The sequence below is a fragment of the Haemorhous mexicanus genome, chromosome 6 (genome assembly GCF_027477595.1).
Source record: "Haemorhous mexicanus isolate bHaeMex1 chromosome 6, bHaeMex1.pri, whole genome shotgun sequence".
NCBI classification, from domain to species: Eukaryota; Metazoa; Chordata; class Aves; order Passeriformes; family Fringillidae; genus Haemorhous; species Haemorhous mexicanus.
In genome coordinates, this window is record NC_082346.1 from 61780462 (window position 1) to 61805123 (window position 24662).

General features: G+C 48.5%; 1 protein-coding gene across 1 annotated transcript in view; it reads left to right on the forward strand.

Moving 5' to 3' along the window:
• Positions 1–14528: 14528 nt before the first annotated feature.
• The window catches only part of ARMH4 (armadillo like helical domain containing 4), a 52159-nt gene continuing 42025 nt past the window's right edge, over positions 14529–24662 (forward strand). Inside the window, exons 1-3 of the mRNA XM_059850568.1 lie at positions 14529–15894; positions 16730–16942; positions 18503–18721. Of these exons, the coding sequence (XP_059706551.1) occupies positions 14565–15894; positions 16730–16942; positions 18503–18721 (1762 nt within the window). The 5' untranslated portion in view covers positions 14529–14564. The remainder of the gene's footprint in view (positions 15895–16729; positions 16943–18502; positions 18722–24662) is intronic.

Below are 24662 nucleotides of genomic sequence, written 5' to 3' on the forward strand. Positions count from 1 at the left end.
AAAGCAATTAACTGGGGAGTTGGGTCTAGACATTTGCTCGTTGCCAGCCAGGCCAGGCTGAGAGCCTGAGGGTTGGTGCAGAGGAGCAGAAGGGTGCTAATGAAGGCAGAGGATTTCAGGGAAGGCTGAGGTGACACTGCTGTGCTCTGTTGTTACTGAACCCAACCCCCCTGACCTGTGAGCTGCTGCAGCAGCTTGTGGAGCTGTGCTTTTTGCTGTGTCCCACATCCACACTTCCTATTTGCAGTCCCTGAAGGTGGAGGTGTGTGGGAGTCGGGTGATGAGGGGGAGTGATGTGAGACGCTGAAAGCTGTCACTGCCACCATCTGCTGTGTTGCCTGGGCCAGCCCCCTCACTAGCCCAGGGGCTAGCAGCTCTGCACAAATGCTTTCTCTGCTGCTCCTGTCACAGCCTTGTCGTGTTCCCCCCTTCTGGTCACCCTAAAGTCACCAAGGTGACAAAGCAAGGTCAAGAGGCAGCACTGAGAAGAGAAGGTCCCGGTGTGTGTGGAGCAGAAGTGTGGACCAGGGGAGCTGAAGCAGATGGGGCATCCTGGAAGGGCTTTTGGAGGACACATGAGGAATCCAGGCAGTGCAAAGGGAATGCAGGAAGGGTGTGAAGAAGGGGAACTTTGCAGTGACAAACTCAGGGAGACTCCTCTCAAAGCAAGGAGATCATAATAAATCACAGTCCCAAGAAATCCCTGCTATCTCTCCTTCAGGCACCATCCCACAGCTCCATAGGAGCCCAGGCACTCTTAAACAACCCATCAGCAGCTTCCCATCCTCTCCTAGGAGAGGAAAACTGAGGAGCAAGGACAAGGCTGTAGTGGCAATGTGAGACACAGAAACAGTGATGGGACCAGCACACACCCAGTGGATTCTGGAGGAGGAGGGATCATTGCCGAGGCAGCAGTGGAGGATGCTGACACATGAAAAAATAAACAAATAAAACCCTGCAGTGATTAAACATTGTGACATCGATTTCAACTTGCCTTATGATTTCATGTGGTTTTATGTTTTTAATGGCTTTTAAAATTATTTTTTATGGTTAGTATTTTATGGCCTTCCAGAACATGGAAATGTAGCTGAACTTTAAAGGATATGCAAACAACGAGGCATGAAAATATGTTCAAATGTCATTTCCACAACAGAACCTTAACTCTGCCATGTTTGAGCAATTCCCCAGTGCACCAAGAACATGCACGCAGTGGTAATTACACCCAACTGAGATGGGAATTATATTCAAGAAATTTTTCTGTATTTGGTTTTTCTGTCAGGGAAACAATCCCAGAATTTCCCAAGTGCTCCTAGAGAGATTCTGTTCAGACACAAGGTAAATTTTTCACAATGCCATTGGAATAATCTCCCCAGGGAAGTGTTGGATCCCTCAACATTGTACACTTTAAGATTCAGCTGCACAGGGTGCTGGACCATCTTATTTCAACCGTGATTTTGCCCAGAAAAGTTGTGTCAGATAATCCTTGAGATCCTTTCCAACCTGGTATTCCATGATTCTGATGTAAATTACTACCTGGAATGCTGTCTGCCCTCTCTGTTCAAGGACAGCACAGGGAAGCTGTGCAGTCACTGCCTGGTGAGAACGTGCTCTCACTGGAGTGTGAATATTCTTCCTCTCAAATTCTGTAAAATCCTCCTGAGTATCTATGTGATAGAGGTCCTATAAAGACATAATATACTATACTTAATGTTGTCGCTCTTGAAATACTTTAGGTGTAAAAATTGGAGTAATTTAGATAATATATGACTAAAGTTTAAGCATGATGTTTGCATGATCTGTTTTCATCCCCAGATCTCACCCATTTATATCTTTCTGTGCTATAATTACATATTTATGGCACTATGCTTATGTTTTAAATACAATGTTTTATGTAAAATAACTCCTTAGATATGTTTTGAAAAAATCAGGGGCCCTAGTTGAAACCACAGCCCGTGGCTTCCTCCTGAACATATTATCCCTGGGTTAAGAATGATCAGAGTTTCCTGCTAATCACATCACCATCTTTATAGTCCATTGGAAATCTCCTCTTAAATTATGTTAATCAATCACAGTTAACATGAGTTCTGAAATGCAAGCTGCAGCTTAAAAGTGGCTTAATTTAATGGATGGGCTTTTCAGAGTTATTGATAATAGGAGCCTGAGAGTTAGAGATGTGCCAGGGTTTCATAACAAAATCCATCCACGCCGAGCTGGTTTAATCAAGAAAGCTGCTTGCATAATGTGAAGAGCACTCGCTCTCCCCCGAATATGTGACTGTTGAGGAAACAGATGGTGATGCTAACCCAAAAGAATCAGGCTATAAATACATTCAGGATAACAATATAAATGGAGATAATTATTCACAGTCTAAGGAGACAGTGGGACAATTAAGCCAGCTCGTAAGCAGAATGTCCAGCAGAGTGAAAAGCAGGATTTCCATAACATAATAAGAAATTATTCCCTGGGTGCAGGCAGTTCATTCAGCTCTTGGGAGCGGTGCTACCTCTGACAGGCAAGGAAGAGGTCGCATAAGGACCTAAAAATACAAGAAATTAACAGTAGCCCATTGAAATCAGTGCAAACTTTTATATCATAAAATTATAGACTGGTCTGGGTTGGAAGGGAGCTTAAAACTCATTTAGTTCCACTCCCTGCCATGGGCAGGGATGCCTTCCACTATCCCAGGTTGCTCCAAGCTCCATCCAGCCTGGCCTGGAACATTTCCAGAGATGCAGGGGCAGCCACAGCTCCTGTGGGCAACCTGTGCCAGGACCTCCCACCTTCACAGCCAGGAATTTCTTCCTAATAACCAACCTAAATGTACTCTATTTCCGTCTGAAGCCATTCCCTCTTGTCCCATCACTCCATACCCTTGTAAAAAGTCCCTCTCCAACTTTCTCTCAGCTACCTTGAAGCAGTGGAAGGCCACAATTAGGTCACCCCAAAGCCTTCCCCTTTCTTTTCTGACTGAGCAATCCCAATTATCTCAGCCCTTCCTCGCAGCAGATCTGCTCCATCCCTCTGCTCATCTCAGTGGCCTCCTCTAGACTCGCTCCAACAAAACCAAATTTGTAGGACAGTTCCTTTTGCCTAGTGCGGTCCTTTTTCTCTCCCCTTTTTCGGGATTCTGTTGGTATTCAAGCCGCTGGCAGAAGAAAGCCCCTTTCGGATGTCCTGCGGACTCGGCATTGTCACAGCGCAGCGCTGCGCTCTCTTCCGCGCTGCCGCCTCGAGGTGGCAGCTGCGCAACCCGCCCGGAGGGTTAAAAGGGAATATTTCTCATAAAGAAAATCACTTTTCTGTGCTCTCCCCGAAACAGGCAGCTCTCAGCTGAATTAATCCCCGCGGAGCACTTGGGAACATTGCAAACATAAAGGAATGTGTCCTGCAGCACAAACACTGCGTGGCTCCGGCACGGAGCAGCACGCCCAGCTAATACTCTGCTCCCTGAAAGCCAAAATGCCTGCCCAGACCCCTGCAGGGACTCGGATTTCAGCTGGACCCAGGCAGATCTCAGCAGCAGAGCATAATTATTTTTAATTGGTCATAAAATAAGCGCTCTTTTGTGTCCCTGCATTGGCTGGCTTAGTCTGTTGTACTTGCTTTTAGGTCTCCCTAATCTCTACAGGCTAACTGAGGCATGGACCCATTCCCTCCTCACAAAATCAGGGAATTGCATACTTAGGGCCAGCTTTAGACCTTCTGGAGATCACAGAGTGCTTCCCACCCCTTCCCAGCTCAGGGATTCAAGGGGATCCACGTATCAGCTCTCTGAAGGGAGAAAAAGGATAAAAGCCCCCTGCTTGGGGTTCTGCTAACAGCTGGATCTGGTTCTTGCTGCAGGATTTTGGCTTAATTAATTTCAATGTTTCCAAAACAAAAATGTGTATTTCTCTGCTCTTAACCATCCTCAAGGGGAAAAATGAAAACACTGGTGGTGTCTGGTGCATTGCTGTTTCACTCTAAAACACAGTGGCATCCCAATTTCATACGTTATCCATGGGAAAGACCCCAAAAGCCTCTGTGGGGGGAGCTTTCAACCCCTCTTTGCTATTTTAGAATGGGCTGTACAGGGAGGGATGGACTGGCAGTACTGACACTGCACTTCTTTAAAACCTGTGGATTTGGGGTTTCAGTTTAACCTCAAGTTTTGAAAAGCAAAAGAAAGCTGCAGTTTCTAAAGTCCCTCTGGATATATTATGTGTGTGAACAACCATATGATTCAGATGATGGAGGCTGGACTCAATGATCTTGGAGATCTGTGTTTGATTCTCTGTTTCTGTGAATCTGTGAAGCTGAGGGTTTAATGTCAGAGCAGGGCTTAGGGTCAGCCTGCTTTGGGGTGGTGAGTCCAGTGCCTTTTTTTATTGTCAGCCTAATTTTGCAGTGGAATTTGTAGGATGTGGGGGGGATATCCAAGGGAACTGACAGATGGTTCATGTTTTAGCTGAGACTCCAATATGCACGTGGAGGGCTTCCTCAGCACTTTATCTCTGGGGAAATTGTAATGTGTGGTGCACCTTGGCATTACAACATCGATTTTGTTGAAGGATATGAAGAAGAGTGAGGGCTGTGCTGTGATTCCATTATGGATGTGAGCACTGGTCCTCCTGGGCTGCATTCCCAGAGCAACTGCAACGGATTCCAGTGACCTTGGGCCAGTCAGCAGGAGCCTGGTTCTACTCTGAAGAGTAAGCGTGTAAAAATGGCATTTCCTACTCAGCAGATCTGGGCTCTGTGTGCTCTCCAAGTCACATCTGCTAACTTTGGTGACAAAAATAAGTTCTCATGGTTTTCCTGCTCTGTGAGCACTTCAGGAACACGAGGGCTGGGAAGCAGAAGCTGGATCCCATGCCTCCTTTTAGGATTGATTACTGTAAATCCCAGCCAGCAGTGGGGCTGCACTGGCACCACTTGGCCTTGCCCAGCTTTCCTGTTAGTGCCAGCAGTGAGATGCATGGAAGAAAGGAATCCAAGTAGATTATCCTGACTGAGTTTCAATTGCAGTTGACATTTATCAGGTTTGCAGATGGAGGAAGAAGAAATCTATTCATCCATAACATGGTTACATTCAAAATAATTCCTTGGCCACAAACTTTTTCAAAGTGGAGTTGTTTTAAACAAACTTCCCTCTCTGTGGCAGGGGATGCTGTTCTCACTCTCCCTGAATTACTCATGGCTACTCCATTCCAGTGACTGCTGTTTAGTAGGAAGAGAGGGCCCCCTTTAAAACAGATGCTACCAGCTGGTGTAAAGGTGAGTCTTGTGATGGAGATGTGCACTGATTTGTGTGCTGGATGTCCCCAATATTCAATTTGGGAAAGTCATTCAGCAGCAAAATTAACGGCAACTATTTTAAAATTGCCTTTACCTTCTGTGGCATGTCCTGACATACTTAGGAGAGCTGATACATCCCCTCACAGGTGCCAGGAGTAGCAGCATAAGGTACAGCATTCTGCTGTCAGGACAATGATTTTTTAGTTCATTTTATACAGGCAAAATATATCTTCATATAAATTTTTATGTGACCTAGTCTCTTAATTAGGACGTGCTGTTGGTACTTCTTGGGTTCTGCAATAAGGCAGTGACAGGAATATCACCTGTGAAAGAAATCTGATGTGTCATTACGTTGTACAACAGAGCCAGCTGCTATAATAATACACAGATTTTACAAGAGGCTCTTACAAAAATTAGGTATTGTTATTTTACAGAAGAAGTGGAGGCTGAGAGCAGTGCAATTCAGTTTGAAAATCCTCTAAAAAGGCAGAGCTGGGAATGGGACATGAGTCCCACTCTTTCCCAGCTATGCTACCTGCATGGAAGAATGAGCCTGCTTACATCCAAATTTAGACTCTGACTTCACCTCAGGTGAGAAGTTCTGAAGGGCAAGACCAATAAAGGGTTGTACTGAAATGTCTCAACCCAGAGTAAGGGTGAGAGGGGAGAGGAGTGGATGTTTCTTACCTTACTGTGGAAGTGGGGCCTGTTTTGCTTGGTTACAAAGCAAATGCTCCATGGCATACTGATCTGAGTTAAAAATCAGTATTTCCAACTAACAAACCATAGAAAGGAATAACAAAAGAGAGCTCTCTGATGATTTCTGATTTCTGCCTCTTTCATCATGCCTCTTTCTTACAGTCTGCAGATATTTCTGTTGATAACGCAGAAGCCTCTGATTTTGGCAGGTTATGCAGGGAAGAGAAACTTGCAGCATACAGGGAATGTGCAATTTTAGGCAGGGAAAAAACCACAGATAACCAGCTATTTTGGTTCCAGTGCTTAGGAGTGAAATATTTAACCTTGAGAGGACACAGTGCCAGTCTGGGTTGGGAGTCAATGGCAAGGGGGAAGTGAAAACCTCTCAAGTCTATTAAGTGCTCTGCATCCTTGGAGAACACTAAATCATCCCTTACACACGCTTTACATTTTAAGTAACTTTCCCAATAATTGTAAAGGTTAGATAGAAATGGAACTCAAAACAGCCAGAGTGGTTTGTGTTGGAAGGAACCTTAAAATCATCTCGTTCCCACCCCCTGCCATGGGCAGGGACACCTTCCACTGGAAGATTCCTTGTTCTGAATCCCAGGCCAGTTCTTAGGGGGGAATTGTGCAGCTGCTGAAGCCCAGCCCATCCCTGTGGGCTCTGATTTCTGCTGGAGTGGTCCCTGTTTTCCTGCCCCTTTCCCCACAAACGAATGACTGAACAGCTTGGGAATCAATCCCAGAGCCACCACAAGGTGCAGTGCTGCTCTTGAGAATTGATTTTGGTCTCCTGGAAAATCTGGCTGCACCTTTAACTTGGGAGGTGGCACCTCCTGCCTGGCTGAGCCACCCCCTCTTCTCAGGCCAGAGCCCTTGGCCAAAATGAATTGGCCAGGACAGAAATTGAACCTGTGAAGAGTTTTGAGTCCCTAATCTGGGAGTTAATGGTGTTTAAAACACATGAAAAACACAGCTCTTGCCTCTTCCTTCCCTCACACCCCATCTCCCCTAGAGGAAAGAGGAAACATCCTTTCTTTTCACATATTTGTGTTTTATTTATGAAGATGCCACAGCACTAGAAATATTGATTAATGAATGATTTCCTCGGATTTTACAGTTCAGAGAGGCAAAGCCAAAAGGGACTTTCCCCATTGTTTTAAGTGACCATTTCCTCCCCCAGGCTTAACTCTGAAATTTTTTCTGATGCCTTTTGTCACTGGCTGTCTTTATTGCTGACACAGGCACTTTGACACTTTATTTTCAACACATGCAGGGGTTAGCAATATTTCCCTGAAAAAAAACTGCCCTAACTTGCAACAAATCTGTCTTTTGAAAGTTTTAATATTGGATGCACAGTGCTACAACCAGATGAATTGGGTTGGATCCAGTTTGGTTGGAATCCAGCAGAAAACACACTGTTTCTCTAAAATCAAACAGGTAAAACTTTGGGGTGTGTTTAGAGACACAAAGAGAGCAAATCACTAATATAAATGTTATTATCAGTAGCACAATGAACAGAAAAAAATAATGATCAATTTGTCGATAAGGAATATCTCCTTTTCTTCCACCAGGTCTGTTGCTTATTTTAAGAGCTAAGTGACCTGTGACAGCAGGTTACATCTCCCTTTGTGCAGAAAAAAAAAGTTTATTTTGTAGTTTGTTATCATACCTGGAAGATTCTCTGATTTCCTTCATGTGGTAGAGCATGTTCATTAGGCAGTCAAGATTTTAACTCACCTCTCCTACACCTTCCCTCTAGTCCTTCCTAACAATTCCACCCCTCCAAAATCCCCCCACCCCAGTCATTGCCTCCTGTGAGAGATCATTATTTTTGGTCTCTCCTCACCTGTCCCTGCCCAAATCAAACTCCTTGCACCTGCTGCAGCCCTGGCTGAGAGGGTGTATAAAACCCTCTGTGTGCAGCAAGGATTCTGTGCTGCCCCTAGCTCTGGGGTTAGGGCAGCAAGGGAAAGCTGAACTGCTCTCATCTTTGGGGTTTGGAGTCAAGGTATGGGCTTCTGAGTTGCTCTTTGGCAAAGTGATTTGATGTGTGAGCCAGGACCTGATGGTCTAAAGTTTTTTTTCTCTTGTTAGTTATGGGGATTTTATTGAAAAAAAAAAAATAGGTGGGTGGAGAAAAGCAGAAGTAAAGCTGTTTACCCTTCTCTGTGCTGGCCAAATAGGTGCTTAAAACAAAGCACCAAAAAGGGGAAATTGACTAAAGCTCTTCTAATTCGGATGTTGTTATTTAAGAACTTGTTTCCCTTTGCAGAGGGTGTATTAGGGGAAGGTGACCTCTACAGCTGAAAACACTGGAGGACAATCTGTAATAGATGGAAAACTACTAAAGGGTGCCTTAGGCCTTGTTTTTTCAGCTCCTTGTAAGCAAAGAGCGGCAGCTCCTCGGGTCAGGCGCTGAGGAAGAGTTGGGCGCGGGGACCGAGCGCTTGGATGCTCAAACTTCCCTTTGGAGAAGCAGCAAACGCCAAACGCGGCTGCGGGCGGCCCCTCCCGGGGGCTGCGGGTGTCGGGGAGCACGAAGCCCACCAGAGGCAGGCGGGGGCCGGCGGTCGGGCGGAGCGGGCCGGCCCCCGACACCGCCCGCCGGTGGGCGGCCCGCTCCGCTCCGCCCGTGCGGCCGCGGGGCTGGGGGAGCGCGGCGCCGAGCACCGGGCGGCGGCGGCGGCGGGAGCCAGGTGAGGCCGGGACACACACGTACACAGCCGGCATCGCACCCCCGAGCCGCGTTCGCCCCGGGGTTACGCGTTTTGAATCGATTTGTGTCTTTTTCCGACGATGCTCGCTGCCCGCGGGGCAGCGCATCCTCGGCGCGGCTCTTTGTTCCCGGCGAGCGGCCGGTCCCTGCAGCCCCGGGGGATGGGGAAGGGGCAGCGGGGCGAGCGGGCGGTGCCGTCCTGCCGGGATGGGGGTCCCGGTGGGCTCCCTCGGGAAGTCTTTGGGGGCGGGTGTGTGTTTGTCGCGGGGGTGGTTTGGGGGTGACCGGCGCCGTCCCTCTGTCCTGCTGTGGGCCTGGGCAGGAGGAATCCCCGGGCGGGTGTTCGCACTTGATCCCCTGCCCGGTGGGGAAAGAATGCAGTTCTGGGGTGTAAAGTCACCTGTAAATATGACTAAGGAGGACGGGGAGATGGAGCTGTGCGCGGCAAGCAGGCGTGCTGGCTGTAATCAAGCTTTGAGCTAGCCCTAATCCCCTTCTCTGGACCCTAAGCCAGAAGGGCCGGACAAGGTGCATTTAATCTGCTCTTAAACCTTCACCTGCAGGGACTCACGATCCTCCAGCTCTGCTGTGCGGTGTTTCTGTCAGCGTTAGGTGAGGCGCTGAGATAGTGGAGCGTTTCTTGCCGATTGGAATCTGAGTGCTGTCCCTGTGCTCCCAGGCAGGCTGGGGAGCGGCGTTTCTGTCCTTCTGCTGCTTGGAAACTGCTGCACCCTTTGGCCTCATTCTTCACCCCCCCCCCCCCCCCCCCCCCCCCGTCTTAATCCCTCAGGAATTCGGTAGACCTTAGACTTTTGTGGTGCCGGGGACCTGGCACGGGTCAGAAGCCACGGGGAACTACGCAGCTTTTACTGGCAAATCCAAGTAGGGATTTCCATAGGTGGTCCGTGTGCCGTTCCGAACAAAGCAAGTGATCGCTTGGTGGCTGGCGGATAATGCCTAAAACATGTCATGTCTCTGGCTCCTCCAAGAACTCCAGCTGGAATGCCGAGGCTGGAAGTGGAGGTGATGTATTATGTATTAAGGTGCCTCACTGGGACTGGTGGGAAGCTGGCCATACAGAATATTAATATCGCATTTGTTTGCTTTTAAGGATGCATCCTCAAGGGTAGGCGAGGATGTGCCCCTCTGGTGTGTGCTTGTCTCGACATAATTTTTCTCACCTGACTTCGTGTTGCTGGCTGGCATAGAGTTGTCACTGCTGGGATTTTACTGGTTTCACTGTTGGTGGTGGTCAAACTGGTCGAGGATTGCTTACCTGAAGTGTGTGCTGGAAGGGCATCAGCCCCCAGTTCACTCGGTTGAACTGGGCAAGGACATTAAGCGAGATGAGATGATGGCATTTTTCTCGGCTTGTGCACAAAAGTAGGAGATGGAGCTCTGCAGTGTATTATCTGCTGCCTTTTGTATTCAGCACAAGTAATGAGGCTTGGATGGCATACATTAGCACCCTGTAACAGAGCACTTGACGGCTGGCAGTGGTTTGACTTGTATGTTTTGGCTAAATCTTCACATTAAAAGATTTGCTGCTTTTTTTGTCCGGTTCTCTTACTAAGTCTCAGTGAATTTTCTCAGTGAATTTCGGAGCTGAGCACACCCTGGACTGTTCAGGCAGCCCAGGCTGGCAGCACGCTTGTGCTTGGAGGCGTGAGGAGCTCTTTTCAAAGGCAAGGCAGATTTGGCTGGGGCTGACCTGTTCGTCTCCTGCTCTCTGCTTTATGATGCATGCAGAGTGTCCTCCCTGTGTCAGAGGGATTGTTAGAGCAGAGTTATTAATTCAAGGGAGTTTAAAACTTGTGGGTTTTTTTCATAGTGTTTCCACAATTTGTGTAGAAACATAGCCATAACTTGTCAAAGACAGAAAATAACAGCTAATTTTTTTTTTTTGGGGGGGGGGGGGAAGAGGCGGTAAGGGGGTTGTTTTCTCTAAGTAAGCTGGCTGGGTGAAGCTCTTAAAAAGCTCTAAGAGAGAGTAACTGCATGCAGCTGGGACGGAGGGGAACTTAATCCTTTGCAGCATGTCTCCACAAACCACTGGTCCATGCAAGGAACAGCTATTGAAGGAGAGACATCTGCTCTGCTCTGTGCTGGTCCCCTGCAAGCCTGCCCTGCAGGAGTGACCATAACAGGCTGGGGCTCCTTCTGAGGTGGCTTTTGTTGGGCCCCCCAAGAGCTGATCTCAAAGAAGTCTCCAGAATTCAGAGGGGTTAATGGTTTAATAACTACTGCAAGTGCTAATTGTATGGAGCAGGCAAGCAGCCTGGCTTAGAAAGATCCAACTGAGTCTGAGACTGCCTCAGCTGGTGGCCAATTTATATTTATTGTCCTTCAGCTTCCTGACTTCCCCACTGAGGTAGATGGTTCTTATTCTTGTGGGTAGCTCCTGGAGATGTCCAGTTTTGGCCTGTTTTCAGCCCAGCAGTTCTTTGTGTGTTTTTTTTTCCAGCCTCCCAGGTGTTAAAAGTTATTATTTTCCATGCTGAAGATAAAGCTCCCTGGCTGCCTGCAGTTGCGCTGCCTTTGCGGCTGGAGGAACTGCATCCCCTGGGATTTGTTGTTATTGAGTGCAGGGGAGGTAGCTGGCACTGTCTCTTGCCCTCAGTGTGTGCTTCCTATTGGAAGCAAGGATTAGTTTTCCACTGAGAGCTTGTCCAGTGCTTGGCAGCTGCCTCCAGGGCTTCAGCTCTGAGGATGCCAGGTGAAATCTGGGGACAAGGAGTTCCTGTTTTATGAAATATTGAGTTACTACCTTCAAGCTGCTCACAGGAAAGCTCAGCCTTACTACAGAGGAGATGCTTGGTCAGGGCAGGGTGCTCCAGCCTGGCTGGGGCTGGAGAGCAGGCTGGCTATAAAAATAGCCAGATGGGAAGATAAATGTAACTCGGTGCAGCTTGAGGAATAGCCTGCTCTGCAGCCAGGTACCTGCAGCTTCTGCATTCAGTGGAATTGCTTCAGCAAGGTGTCAAACTCTGCTTAAGGAGATAGCCAGGTCACTGCTGTTCATACACTCTCTAATCCAGCCTCTTCCTAAAGCTAAGTAGATCTTAAGCCCTGACTAATCTTCTTTGAAGTGTGAACCTGTGCCATTATCCTGCAGCAAGCTCTGGGCCACTATCTCCTGCTTTCACTGAGTGTCGAGGTCTAGGTTAGCTTACATCTGCCTGCTGTGGATTTCCTGAGCAAATAACTCTCCAATATGGTTTTTGCCCTATAGAAATGTAGGATTATGACCAGCAGGGCTTTTCAGATTGGTAGAAACAATATGAAGCTGCCCTGAAGGACCTCAGGAACTCTTTTATCAGGCTGGTATTGAGTGCCCATGTTATCTACCCCCCAGAAGGAGGAAAGGTTCTAGTAAATATAGAGTAAGTTTGTTGGGAGCAGATGAGCATTTTGGTTCTTCTGCTAACTATGTCCTGAATATCGTGGGCTATTTGAGAGCCTAGAGCTAGAAAGCTACAAAATATCTGTACAGATGTGTATATACACATATGTATAATGTATATGACTGCAAGAGAAGTGCTTTTCAAGTGCAGCTGGAGTTCTGTTTATGTTTAAGCACTGCTGAAAGCATTTGTGCCACCTAAATGCTCCTAACGTCTTCAGATGCTGTATTTAAAGCCAAACTATCTTAAATAGAGAAAACCCAACTTCTTGATGTTTCAATATGCCTGCTCCTAACAGGCACTTGCTAAAGGGGTCTTGAGGTGAACATGATTTATATTCATCTGCATGGTGAGGCAGATGCATGTAGTTAGGCACTAACAATTTAACTTGCATCATATATTCTTAGTGTTTTTTAATTACAAAAGTACATAAAGAATTAGCCTGGGAAAAGAGCTAAATATTGTCAGTTTCAGCTATTTTTTTTGGGAGGGGATAGAGAAAATAGATGGGTGGCCACCCATCCTTCAGAGATAGAAGATACTAAAAATAAAGTGGAAGGTCTAGGCTGGTGAAGAGCTTTTTGGTGGCTTCTGCTTGTCCCTGAGCGCCTGGTGCATGTGTGTGGCCTGTGATGGGGAATTATTCCAGCAGCTCAAACTGCTGGGATGAGGCTTCAGGGGGCATGGAAAAAGTGACTCAGTGTGCCCTGAAGGCTCAGCCAGATGCTGGAGCCTGCAGTGGTTAATTCTGAGCTGTGTTGCTGCACTCTGTGGGTACAAATGTTGAGTGATACTTCTGGATGTGCTGTTTGGGTGGGGAAATGAGGAGTGTGGTGAATTCAGGGATTTATCCTGGTGCCTGTGAGCAGTGATACTGCACAGGGTGACCACTGCTGTTCTTTGGGAGACTGAGGGGTGGTTCTGACTACCCCAACCTCTTTCCTTACGAATATTTGTTATTCCTGCAGCCCAGAGGGAAGAGAAATTCACTTGGCAATGATTAAATCTCACCTCATTCCACCCCCTGCCATGGGCAGGGACACCTTTCACTAGCCCAGGCTGCTCCAAGCCCCATCCAGCCTGGCCTTGGACACTTCCAGGGTTCCAGGGGCAGCCACAGCTTCTCTGGGTAACCTGTGCCAGGGCCTCATCACCCTCAGTCAATAATTTATTCCTAATATCTAAATCTAAACCTAGTTGAAAAGACATTCCTCCTTGCTCTGTCTCTCCATGCCCTTATCCAAAGTCCCTCTCCAGCTCTCTTGGAACTACTTTAGGCACTGGAGGATGCTCCAGTGTGTCCCTGGAGCCTTCTCTACATTCCAGCTCTCTCAGCCTGTGTCCGTAACAGAGGTGCTCCAGCCCTGTGATCTGCTTGGCGGCTCTTCTTTGGACTTATCCAAACAGGTCAAGCTCTTTCTCACGTGGCGGATCCCAGAACTGGAGGAACACGCGAGAGAAAGAACTTGAAGCTGCTGATGGCTGGAGGCCCTGCAGGAGGGCTTGTCTGTGCCCCTGAGCAGCTGCCAGATCTGCTGTGACAGAGGGATGTTTGTTGTGTCATGGCACTGGTGTGATCACTGAGTAGAGCCTTGGATGGGCTGGTCCTCTGCTCTGGGATGTTCTTCTGCTCTGGAGTGGTGGAGTAGCAAGCCCAGGGCTGAGGCACATGCCCAAGGGAGGTGGCTGGGAGCTGGAGCTGTGTGCCTGGAGGCAGCAGAGCTTGCCAAGGGCAGGCTGTCAGCTGGCTGCATCACTGCTGGCCTCCAGGTTCAGTGCTCTCTTGGAAACCTTTGGTGATTCTGGACATGAAACTTTCTGGAAGTGCCTCGGTGGTGCAGTGCAGCACGGGCACTGTGCTAATGCTGCAGTGCTGCTCTCTGGGCTGGAGCTTCCTCTGTGGGGCCAAGGAGCTCAGCCAGGACATGATGCAGCCCTAAAGCCTCCTGGTGTGGCTTTGGTGCTGTGTTGTCCCCTGCAGACCCGTCAGGTTCTCTGTGCAGGTTCCTTGGTCTCCTCCTGTGCCAATGCACAGAACAGGGCTGGCCAGGACAAACCTGAGACTTCATGGCCCTGACAAGCATCGTTTTTGGATTTGGTTCAGGACCAAAAAGTTGATCCACACCATTGCTTGCAGGTCTCATGCCTGCTGGGTAGAGCATAGCATTCTGCTGTTGGGGTGAGACCTTGGCAGGGTCTGTCCTGGGCTTCAGATCAACATTTGGTTTTTGTCTGGCACCTTCAGGTAGGGTAGGCTGAGAAGAGTAAAACAGATGGGGGAATTCATGGCTTGGAATGTGTGGGAGTGGACTGCTCACAACTGGCCATAGTCTTGGTCTCCCATTATTTAAGGCCCTGGGTCTGTGGTTGATTATGAGTTGTGTAATCGTGGTTCCTTTTTCCCCTTCTAGGTCTCTGGATTTGTCAGCCTTGCAGGCTTCAGGACACATCTCCTCTCAGCCATGAGGAGATCAAAAGGATTTAATATCTGTGTGCTCACCTGCAGCATCCTGCTCTTGTCCTCCAGCCTGCCATGCCTTGCTCAGCCTCTGGAGGAGGAGGAGGATGTGACAAAGGTCCATCATGGCCCCTGGGCAGGGAATGGGCTGGAAGATGAAAGGACAGCCATGGTGGACTTGAAAAACAATCTGGACCCTTCTGTGCAGACAGTTTCTGAAGAGCCATGTGCAGTGTCAGCACAGCCATCTGGGACACCCTTGGGTGAAGCTTTCACTGCAGAAGGAGGAGCACTCCCTGCCAGCCTGAGCCATGTTGTGCCCAGCAGCCAGGGCCTGGGGGGTCACCCCTCTGCTGGGGCACTGCCTGCTGGGCATGAGGAGGAGCTGGCTCCCACTGAGCCACAGCTGGATGAGGATGAAGCACTCAGGGCCATGCTGACCACAGCTGTGACCACGCTGAGCCCTCCAGTCCAGGAGGAGTCTGGTGGCCCTGTTGGTGAGGCCACAACAGAGGGTGGTGTGGCAGTGGAGCCCAGCTCTGCTGGCCCCTCAGCAAACTCCCTTTCTGGAGCCACTGTGGAGGAGGAAGCAGAGAGCAGCTCACACCCCTCAGCTGTGCCCCAGCCCACACTGAGCCCCAGCTCTCCCAGCTGGGAAGCAGCAAGTGACCACCTTGTCATCCCAAGTCCCCAGGCTGCAGGTGTGACCTCTGGGCTGGGAATGCTGAGAGCCCGCACAGGGAGCCCTCTGAAATCCCTGGCTCCACCAACATCTGTGGCTACCAAATCTCCCCTGGTGGCAACTGAGGCCTTCCTTCACCCAGAAGCTGGGACAGGTGTCACACAACAGGAGCTGCCCATGACGGCTGGCACTGGCACCATCCCCCCTATGGACACTGTGCCACCTGACTGGGATGACACCAAACTGGGGGACATCAGTCAAGGGGGCAGCACGTCTCATGAGGAGGTGACAGAGGAGCTGGGGACAACAGAACCATCCCAGACCACCCAGGAAGGTGTGGGGGAGGAAGAGGATGCCACAAGAGCAGTGCCCTCCCCAGTGTCCCCTCCACCAGCGCCTGAGCTTGCCAAGGAGAGCAACTGCACAGTGCCAGTGCAAGGGGAGGAGCTGCCAGCAACTTCCTCAGGCAGCAGCACTGCTTTCCACCCTGGGAACCTGTCAGATGCAGGCACAGCTGATCTTGGCTTGCTGGAAAACATAAGTGCAGTCACAGCAGAGGAGGAGAAGAGCGTCCCTCCGTCACAGCCAGAGGCTGCTGTGGTGACAGATACCCAGCCTGAGCTCTCTCCTACTCTGGAGAGTTCATGGAAAGGTAAAACTTGCCTGTTACAGACACTTGCCTCTCATTTCTGGGATTTAAAGTGAGCTGTGCCAGCAGCCTGGGAGCCACTGATGTCTGAAATGCCTTTACAGGGGTGCTCAGGTCTGTGCAGAGAGCTGCTGGCCCTTGGGACAACCTCCTGCTGTGGTTTCCTCACCCCATGGTGAAGCTGTGGCTGCCCCAGTGCTTGTCCCCACTCTTACCTGCAGGCAGAACTCCTCCTGGGCAGCCTGCCCCAGGCTGATGGGGTCACCTTGCCCTGCACATACCTCCAGAGATGGCTCCTTCAGCCTGACAACAGTATTCCTACTTGGTGCTTAAAATGTAAAGGAAATGCTAAAAAAACCAAAAGGCAGGTCAGGTGTTGGGCATGTTTCTAGGTTGATGAGGACTTGTTAATTGCTGGGCATCTTTATTCTTCCCTCTTTGGCTGCAGATGCAAAAGGATGATTTCCCTTCACTGCATCTGAAAGACCTAATTTTTGCTGTAAAAGAAAGGAAGCTAATTGCAGGCTGGTGCTGCAACCTGACTGATTAATTTCTAGATTAATTTATAAGCACTTGACTTGTCAGCAGGCTGCCTCTTTGCTGTTTCCCAGATGTTGGGGAAAGAACACTGTCTATTGACTTGTGCCACAAAAATCAACCCTTCTGCATAGCTGAGGCTTCAGTGGGAGCTGGACATTGAAGGCTGGCCCTGCTGCTGGCCCTGTGGCTTTGGAGTTGTTAATTCATGGAGTTCTGCTCCTTTCATATTGCTTCAGATGTGTGCTCTGCTGCTGTCAGCTGTCCTGTGAGCCTGCCCTGACACGTGTTCTTGCTGTAGGTGCTGCTGAGGAGGTGACAACAGCTGCCCAGGAGGCTGCTGCTGCTGTGTCAGCTGTGACAGAGGTGCCTGGTGCCACCCAGGGAGCAGGGGCTGCCAGCTTTCCTCAGGAGAACAGCGGGGAGGACACCCAGATGCTGACAGCTCCCAGTGCCACCCAGGTGCTGCTGGCAACTGGTGCTTCCTCCACAGGGAGCCCTGTGGATGCAGAAGGTAGGATTCTGCTTCAAGGACACAAGATGGGATGGTACCTCTGGAACCAGTGTCACACTCCAGTCTCAATGCAGGATCCTTGTTTAAGTGACTTTTTTTTGCTAACCTTTTGCCCTCTGCCTCTAAACCTGGGCTGCCACTGCTTTCTGTGCATACCATGTAATTTGCCAGCATATGGATTTTTTTGTCCCAAATAAGTGGAGTTAGGGGTTAAAAAAAATGCCCAAAGCTTAACAAGCCCCCTTACCTGTCCTTGTTAGCAAGCTGCCTTTAGCTTTAGACACTTGAACAATTTATATTTATGGAGGGAGAGTTCTTACTTCTGGAACCCAAAGCAGTCACAGATTGCTGATGCTCAGTCTAGGAGATAAAAATGTTTCATCAGGGTCCATGGGAGCCAGTTTTGGGGGAAGGACCCCCTCCTGCAGGAGCCTGGCAAGCTCTGGGTGTGGAAGCCTGCAGTGATATTCACCTCCACTGAGGAGTGGGGTGTTGTTCTCAGGCTGGTGTAGCTCATGCAGAAATGCTCTAAGCAGTCATGTTCATGCAGCTGCTGCCTGCTGCTTTGGTGTCACCTTGGCAGGTGCATGTTGGAGCCTGTCTTCCTGACAGGAGTGTAGCAAGGGCTCCCTCACCACGAGGCTGACTTTGAGCTGGAGTGTGTTTCTGTGGTAGTGAGGACCATTGTAGTGAAAATGCTGCTTGGCAGCTTTCCTGGCAGTTCTTGTGTTGCAGGACATCAAAAGAAAAAAGCTGTTTGCATTGTATCTCTGAATTTAGGGTCTGTTTGTAAGGGGGAGAAGGTTCTTCTGGCAGATTCCACTAATTGAATTTGCTTCTGGGATTTAATTATAAATTCAACTAACTTTTATCTTTGTAATGAACTGTTAGATTTGTCACTTGGCTCAGTTCTCAACTGGTGGCTTGGTGCTCTGATCTTGCAAGGGTGTGGTGATGAGTAGTCCTTAAAGCAATGGAATTAAAACCTTTAAGGGTTCCCCCCTCATTAAAGGGAACTTCCTTTGCTGGATGCCCTTGAGGAGAAAGTTTCACTACAGTGGAGTCACATCTCAAAGGAAGCAAAAGTTTAGTAATTTCCTTTGAGTTAAATTTTCATTAAGGAGTTTCTTGGGTTTTTATAAAATCTTGTTATGCTGAATGGTTGCTGTGTGGTATTCTCAGGGTGGCAGGAAGGAAATGATGAATCTGACTCCATGTTCTTAGAAGGCAAATTTATTATTTTATGGTATTATATTAAAGAATGCTATATTAATCTATACTAAAGAATAGAGGAAGGATACAGACAGAAGGCTTAACAAGATACTGATGAAAAACCTGTGACTCTCTCCAGAGTCCTGACACAGCTGGACTGTGATTGGTCAGGAAGTCAAAACAATTCATATGTTGGATAAACAATCTCCAACCAGCAAAACACAGGAGAAGCAACTGAGATAATATTGTTTTCCCTTTTCTTTGAGGTTTCTCAGCTTCCCAGGAGAGAAATCCTGGCCAAGGGATTTTTCAGGAAATGTGACAGTTGCTCTTTCCTGTCTCCTGTAGATCTCACAGATGGGATCCTGGTCACCAGTGAGAAAGCTGTCCCAGCCCCTGGTGGGATTTCTTCTACCCCAGCTGGACAGACAGAGGAGCCTGCCAGCAGAACTGTGGTCCTGGTAACTCCAGCATCAGTGGCCTCCTCTTTCAGGAGGACAGCTGTCCCCTCTGCCAGGAGGACCAGCACAGCTGGCACCTACGGGCTGGACCGCCTGGAGTCTGAAGGTACCCCTGGGCCCCAGGGGCAGGGGAGCTCCTGTGGAGTGCCAGCCCTGCCCTGACAGCCCCCAGTTTGTCTGTTTGCCTCACACCTGTGTGCACATCTTACTGTTCCCAATAAAGGTGTTGGACAGCCTGTGCTCTCTCAGGAGGCACGGGAAGCAAGCAGTGAGCAGTGTCCTGGAGGATGCCTGAGATTCCAGTGGCTGTGGTGGATGGGGGTGGGTTTTCTCCTGGTTGGGGAGCAGCAGTGCTGTTGCTGCTGCAGCAGGGTGTGGCTCTGCACACCTGTAATGCTGGTGTGTGCACCCACTGTGCCAGGGAACCCCCACCAAGGGGTGCTGGGGCAAAGCAGATCCTGCACTGGAGCTGGGCTGCAGCTCTGATCTGCCTTGTGTTCACCTCACCCACAATTTTCCTGCAGAGAACTGTTCCTTGCTCCTTTTCCTACTTGAACTCCTCTCTGCTTGCTCATCCATGCAGTTCTGTGCTCCAGTCTCTGGGCTGATACCACCTGGCAGGAATTAATCTTTCTGCCTGTTTTTGCTCCCCTTCCTTTATCTTGACCTTCTCTTGCCTTAGTGTTTTACTGCAAAGGTTGGCAGCTCTCCAGGGGTGGCACTGCCAGATGGTATTTCTCCTCTGAGTAGAGGTGGGGTGCTCTAGACAACAGCTCATCAGCATCTTTTCTCTGCAGGAAGCAATAACTCTCTCTCCTGTGGAGTTTAGAGGGCAGCAGAAGCTGGGAGTCTTCCCCACTGCATGTGCCTGGCTTGCTGCTGGCTTTGAAGCCTTCCCTGAGGTCTCTGGGACTCCAGCTGCAGCATTTTGCCCTTGCCAGGATGAATCTTGCATGTCTCTGGCAAGGCAGGGATGTGGGGCTAATGGGAGAGTGGCAGCAGGGGAAGGAAAGGTCGTGTGTGTGGGGAAAACCTGATCCTTCAGGCTGGGAAATAAGGTCTCTGCTTAGCAAGAGCAGTGTGATTGAGGAGGCTAAAGTGTTTTATAGCCCTCTGGGATCTCTTTTAGAAGCCTGGGTTTCTGCTTGGGAAGATAAGAGGGATTTCAGTTTCAGCTGAGCATTGGTCTCTCTATTTAATGAGACCTTCTGCACAGGCATATAAAAAAAAAATCTTTCTGCTCCAATACAGGACTGATGCAACTTTCTTGAATTCCTTCTGCACTCTGTTTCCTCTGTTCTGGGCTCCTCTAAAGGCAATATGGGCTGTAGCTGAGGACTCAAGTGGAAATCTGGGTTTTTTGGCTCTGCAGGTGCCTGTTCTCCAAGGGACATGGGGCTCTTTGTGCTGTGTGCATTTGGCAACTGGCACAGCTCTTGTGGTCTAAATCTCTTCTGCTCAGCCTGGACCTCTGTGCAGGGAGCCAGAAGGTTCCTTGGTGCTGGAGATGATGAATCCACATCTTGTAAAATGGGACAATTCCAATTATCATTTGGGGAAAGGCTTTCTGCCTGGGGATGGTGCTGCCCCAGTTAAGCACAAAGGAACATTTTTGAGCTACAGCTCTGCTCTCTCAACATTTTATTTGCTTAAAGGCAATTGAGGGGTATCACATCCTCATGATAGTGGCATTTGGGAGCTCAGCTCCTAAAATTACAGTTCCTGCTGTTTACTCTCAGAATATTTAGATGCTGCTAGATCCAAGATGTTTGGGGGTGCTTTCCTTTAAAGCTACATGGAGCTCCAGCCCAGGATACTCAGGTTTTTGGGGGATGCTGTTGCAGGCACTTGATTGGGTCCCTCATGAGGGATCTTGGCCCTTTGGGGAGGGGCTCACTGTTGGAAGAAGTGCAAGGAGCTGAGTGAGCTCTGCTGCCTTCAGTGGGGTCCTGCTGACTTGCCTCACTGAAGGCCTGGCTCATCATTAAATATCAACCCCTGCTGCTCAGCTCACTCTGTTTCTTGGGGACCATCTGTGCCAAACTGCCTGTGGTTAATTGCATGTGTGTATTCACCTGCCTGGCTTGGATGCAAAGCTGTTTTAAAAATCAAATTGCACAGGTAAAATGAAAATGTCTAGATGAGCTTATCCTCCTCTCTGGTGGACTCTGGAGAGATGAGCTGGGTAACAAATTTCCTCCTGCCTTGACTCCTTGGTGAGCTTGGTTCTACTTTGCCCTTCCTAGTCAGAGAAATCCTATAAAGGGATTATAGGATAGGGGGACAGGACACAGCAGAGGATAAGGCTTGCTTGTCTGGGGGAATTGATTATGTATTTTGTCTCTGTGCCTAGAATTTGTATGTCTCTCTAGCAAGCTGAGCACTGCAGCTTTCTCTGTAGGGCTTCTGGCTACAGAGAGCTACTGGTGTTCAGTTTGTGAGGTCTGCAGGATGAGGTGAAGAGATGAGAATCTGACTCCATGTTCTCAGAAGGCTGATTTATTATTTTATGATATTATATTAAAGAATGCTATACTAGAGAAAGAGAAGATACAGAAGGCTTCACAAGAATAATAATGAAAAACTTGTGACTGATGCCTCAGTCTGACACAGCTGGTAGAGATTGTTTGATTGGTTTCATGTAAATTGTTTTTACTTAATTGACCAATGACCAGTTGGTAAACCAGTCTCCAGACCACATTCCAAGGCAGCAAAACACAGGAGAAGCAATCAGATAATTGTTTTCATTTCTCTCTGAGACTTCTCAGCTTCCCAGGAGAAGAAATCCTGGCAAAGGGATTTTTCAGAAAATTTGACAGTGACACTACTGGCTCAGCTGGCTTGGGACCACTGTGGGAGCCTCTCAACACCCTTCAAAAAGTGACTCTTTGGAAAGAAACCACATTGCTTTTCAACTTGATTCCTGTGCTGTAACATCTGCCGTGGTATTGGCAGGGGTGGCTGCATCTCCCCAGTGTGGCAGCGTTTGGCAGGTGGGGCTTTCTGAGGTGGCAGGACATGTGCCATGCTCCATCTTCTGCAAAATCTGTGCAGCTTTCAGCTGAAACCTGCTTCTAGAGCACACCAGACTCTGGTTCTGTCTCTGTGGGTGAGGGTGAGTCTGTGTCTGGCCCTGCAGACTCAAGATTTGGTTCTCTGGAGTGCCACCACCCTGCCTGGACAGCAGAGACTTGTGGCTCCACAGAGTGGGTTGGGATGGAAGTGACCTCAAAGACCCTCTGATCCCAACCCCTGCCATGGGCAGGGACACCTTCCACTATCCCAGTCTGCTCCAAGCCCTGTCCAGCCTGGCCTTGGACACTTCCAGGGATCCAGGGGCAGCCACAGCTCCTCTGGGCACCCTCTGCCAGGGCCTCCCCACCCTTCCAGGGAACAGTTCCCTCAGATCTCTTGCTGGGAGTGAGCTGCTCACACAGTTCAGGGGTGAGGAGAGCTGCTGGCTGTGGAGGGTGCTCAGAGCTTTGATTAAGGCAGGAGCTGCTGTGCCTGTTGTGTGGTGTCAGGAGCAGCCAGTAGCTCTGAAAATGGCAACTTGAAATCAGTTGCTCCAGAGGAGGAGGCTTTAACCAAGTAGCTCTTGAGTGTGGAGTGTTCCCAATTAATTAGGATGGCTCTCAGCTGGCAGAATTTGGAGTTTCATGTGCATTTGCAGCCTGCTGTGAGCTATTTTGTGTACCACAGAAGAGCTTAGGTTGGAAAAAACCTTCAGGGCCGAGTCCAACTTTTGACCAAACACCAGACTACATCCAGTCTTTTCTTAAACACCTCCAGCCATGATGAATCCACCACCTCCTTGGGCAGCCCCTTCCAGTGTTTAATCACTCTTTCTGTGAAGAAATTCCTCCTGAATACTTCAGAACTTGTAGCCATTTACAGTAATTTATAAAAGATGCTTCAACTCCCCATTTTTGTTTTGATCTGTGACACAGTACAAGGAACTTCTTTTTTTTTTTTTCCTTTGGATGTGAAGGGTATTTTTCCCAGAAATGAAGGCTCTGAAGGGGATTGTTATTTGGACCCTTGACTGTATGGATTAAGATCTGCCTCATTACATCTCTACAACCCTGTTAAAAATTTAAATTAGGATGCAGAGGTGTAAATAAAACAGGCACTTAACCCAGCATGGTTAACTAGCCTGATATTATAGTTCTTCACCAGCTCTTTGGCTATCAATTAAATTGGCAAGGAGCAGAAGACTTAAAGCATGAGCAGAATGAATTATTAAATGGTTTTGGTACACACTTTCCTCTTGCATCTTGTTTATTGCTCCCACTGAAATGGGAACTGCTCTCTGTTGACCTCTATCTTCTTCACAGCAGGTGCTGGCTCATCCCTCCTTTTCCTTTGTAGCAAAAAATGGTGAAAAAAGTGACTTTTTTTTTCTATCAAACCCAACTTTTTTATTTTTTTTCCCCCCTCTCTCTTCTGGAAGTGTTTGATACAGACATGCACAGTTTTTCTGTACAGCCTCAGCCAGGGCCTCACTCCACTCATGGGCAAGAATTCCTTCCTAACCTCCAGCCTAACCCTGCCCTCTGTCAGGTTGGAGCCATCTCTCTTCTCCTGTCATGCCCTGGTCCAAATTCCCTCTCCAGCTCTCTGGGACCCCCTTTAGGCACTGGAAGGGTCTCTGAGGTCTCCCTGGAGCCTTCCCTTCTCCAGGCTCTCTGTTCTTTGTGATGTTCTGCCTCCAGCAGGTATTTCTTAGCCTGACCCACCTTGGTTCCTGTTCTGACCAGGCTTTGTTTGAATTTTGAACTGGATTAGGTGTTTCTAATACAGTTTTAGATGTTTAAATTTGTCCCAAAAAAATGAGAGTTCACTTAAATATCACTTCAATGTTGTAGCTTTCCCATGCTTATCTCCAAGCTTGGACAAAAGCAGCAGATCAACCCCCACAGCTGCTATTACTGAGATGTAATTGGGCTGTGGGAGTGAAAGTTTTTAATGAGTTTCTGTTTGTTTTAATCTGAGGATTAAGCAGTTTGTCCTCCTGGCCCAAGGGAGGTGGGTGCAGATAAGGAGGGCTGTGGCTCTGCAAGGAACATTTTCTGCTGGAGCTGCTCATGGCTGGGGTTCCCCAGCAGCTGGGAGAGTGTTGCTCATGGGGGTTTTTTGGGAGCTTTTGGGATGCTGCAGGAGGGGGATCAGGATGGGGAAGGAGCAGGAAATTAGACTAGAAACGAGCTGAGTGGACTCCCTCTTACTCCTCTTATTGCTCACAGGATCTGAGTTAAAACCTGGAGACTGTAGCCCATAATAACACAGCTGACCCAACATGCCTCAACTGTGGTGGTCCAGGCTGGGTTTGTCTAGAAAATAAAGCTGAAATTAAATGTTTTCTTAACTCTTGGCCTGTTGTTTGTTGTGTTCCCAGGCAGTGGGGTTGAATTGAATGCTTCTGGAAGAAAACACCAACAGCTTTTTCCAGTGAAAATGGAATTAATGTCTCTGCTGGTGGTTTTTTTGTGGGTTTTTTTTTTTTTTGGTTGTTTGGGGACTTTTTTTGTGGTTTGGAAAAAAATGTCCTATGCCCACAGCCCTTTTCCTGGGGAAAACATTTTGTTAAGAGATGTTGTAAACTGTTTATCTGTCTTGTTCTGCCCTGTCCACTCACAGGTCATGGGCATTAAATCTGGACTGATTTGACTGCCCCTCACTTGATAAATCACCACTTTCTTGTCTTCATTTCTACCCTGATTGGTCCAACACCTGTACAGCCAGGGGCAGAAGAGCTGTTCTGCAGCAAGCCAGGGAGCAAACTGGTTCTAGCACGTGCAGTGTGTTCTGCAGCATTTTGGGTGTTTTCTTCCCCTTTAAAATATTGTGTTGCTGAGCTGACTCTCTAGCCTGGCTCAGTGTGAGAGCAATTCTGAGGTGAATACTGCTGGAGATAGAGTTTGGTTTTGTTTTAGTAGGAGATCCTTGATTTAGACAAGAGAAAACAATCTTAAGTTCCACCAGGGAAGATTTAAATTGGATATTAGAGCAAAATTTAATCAGTGAATGGTTGATGGTGGAGTCAG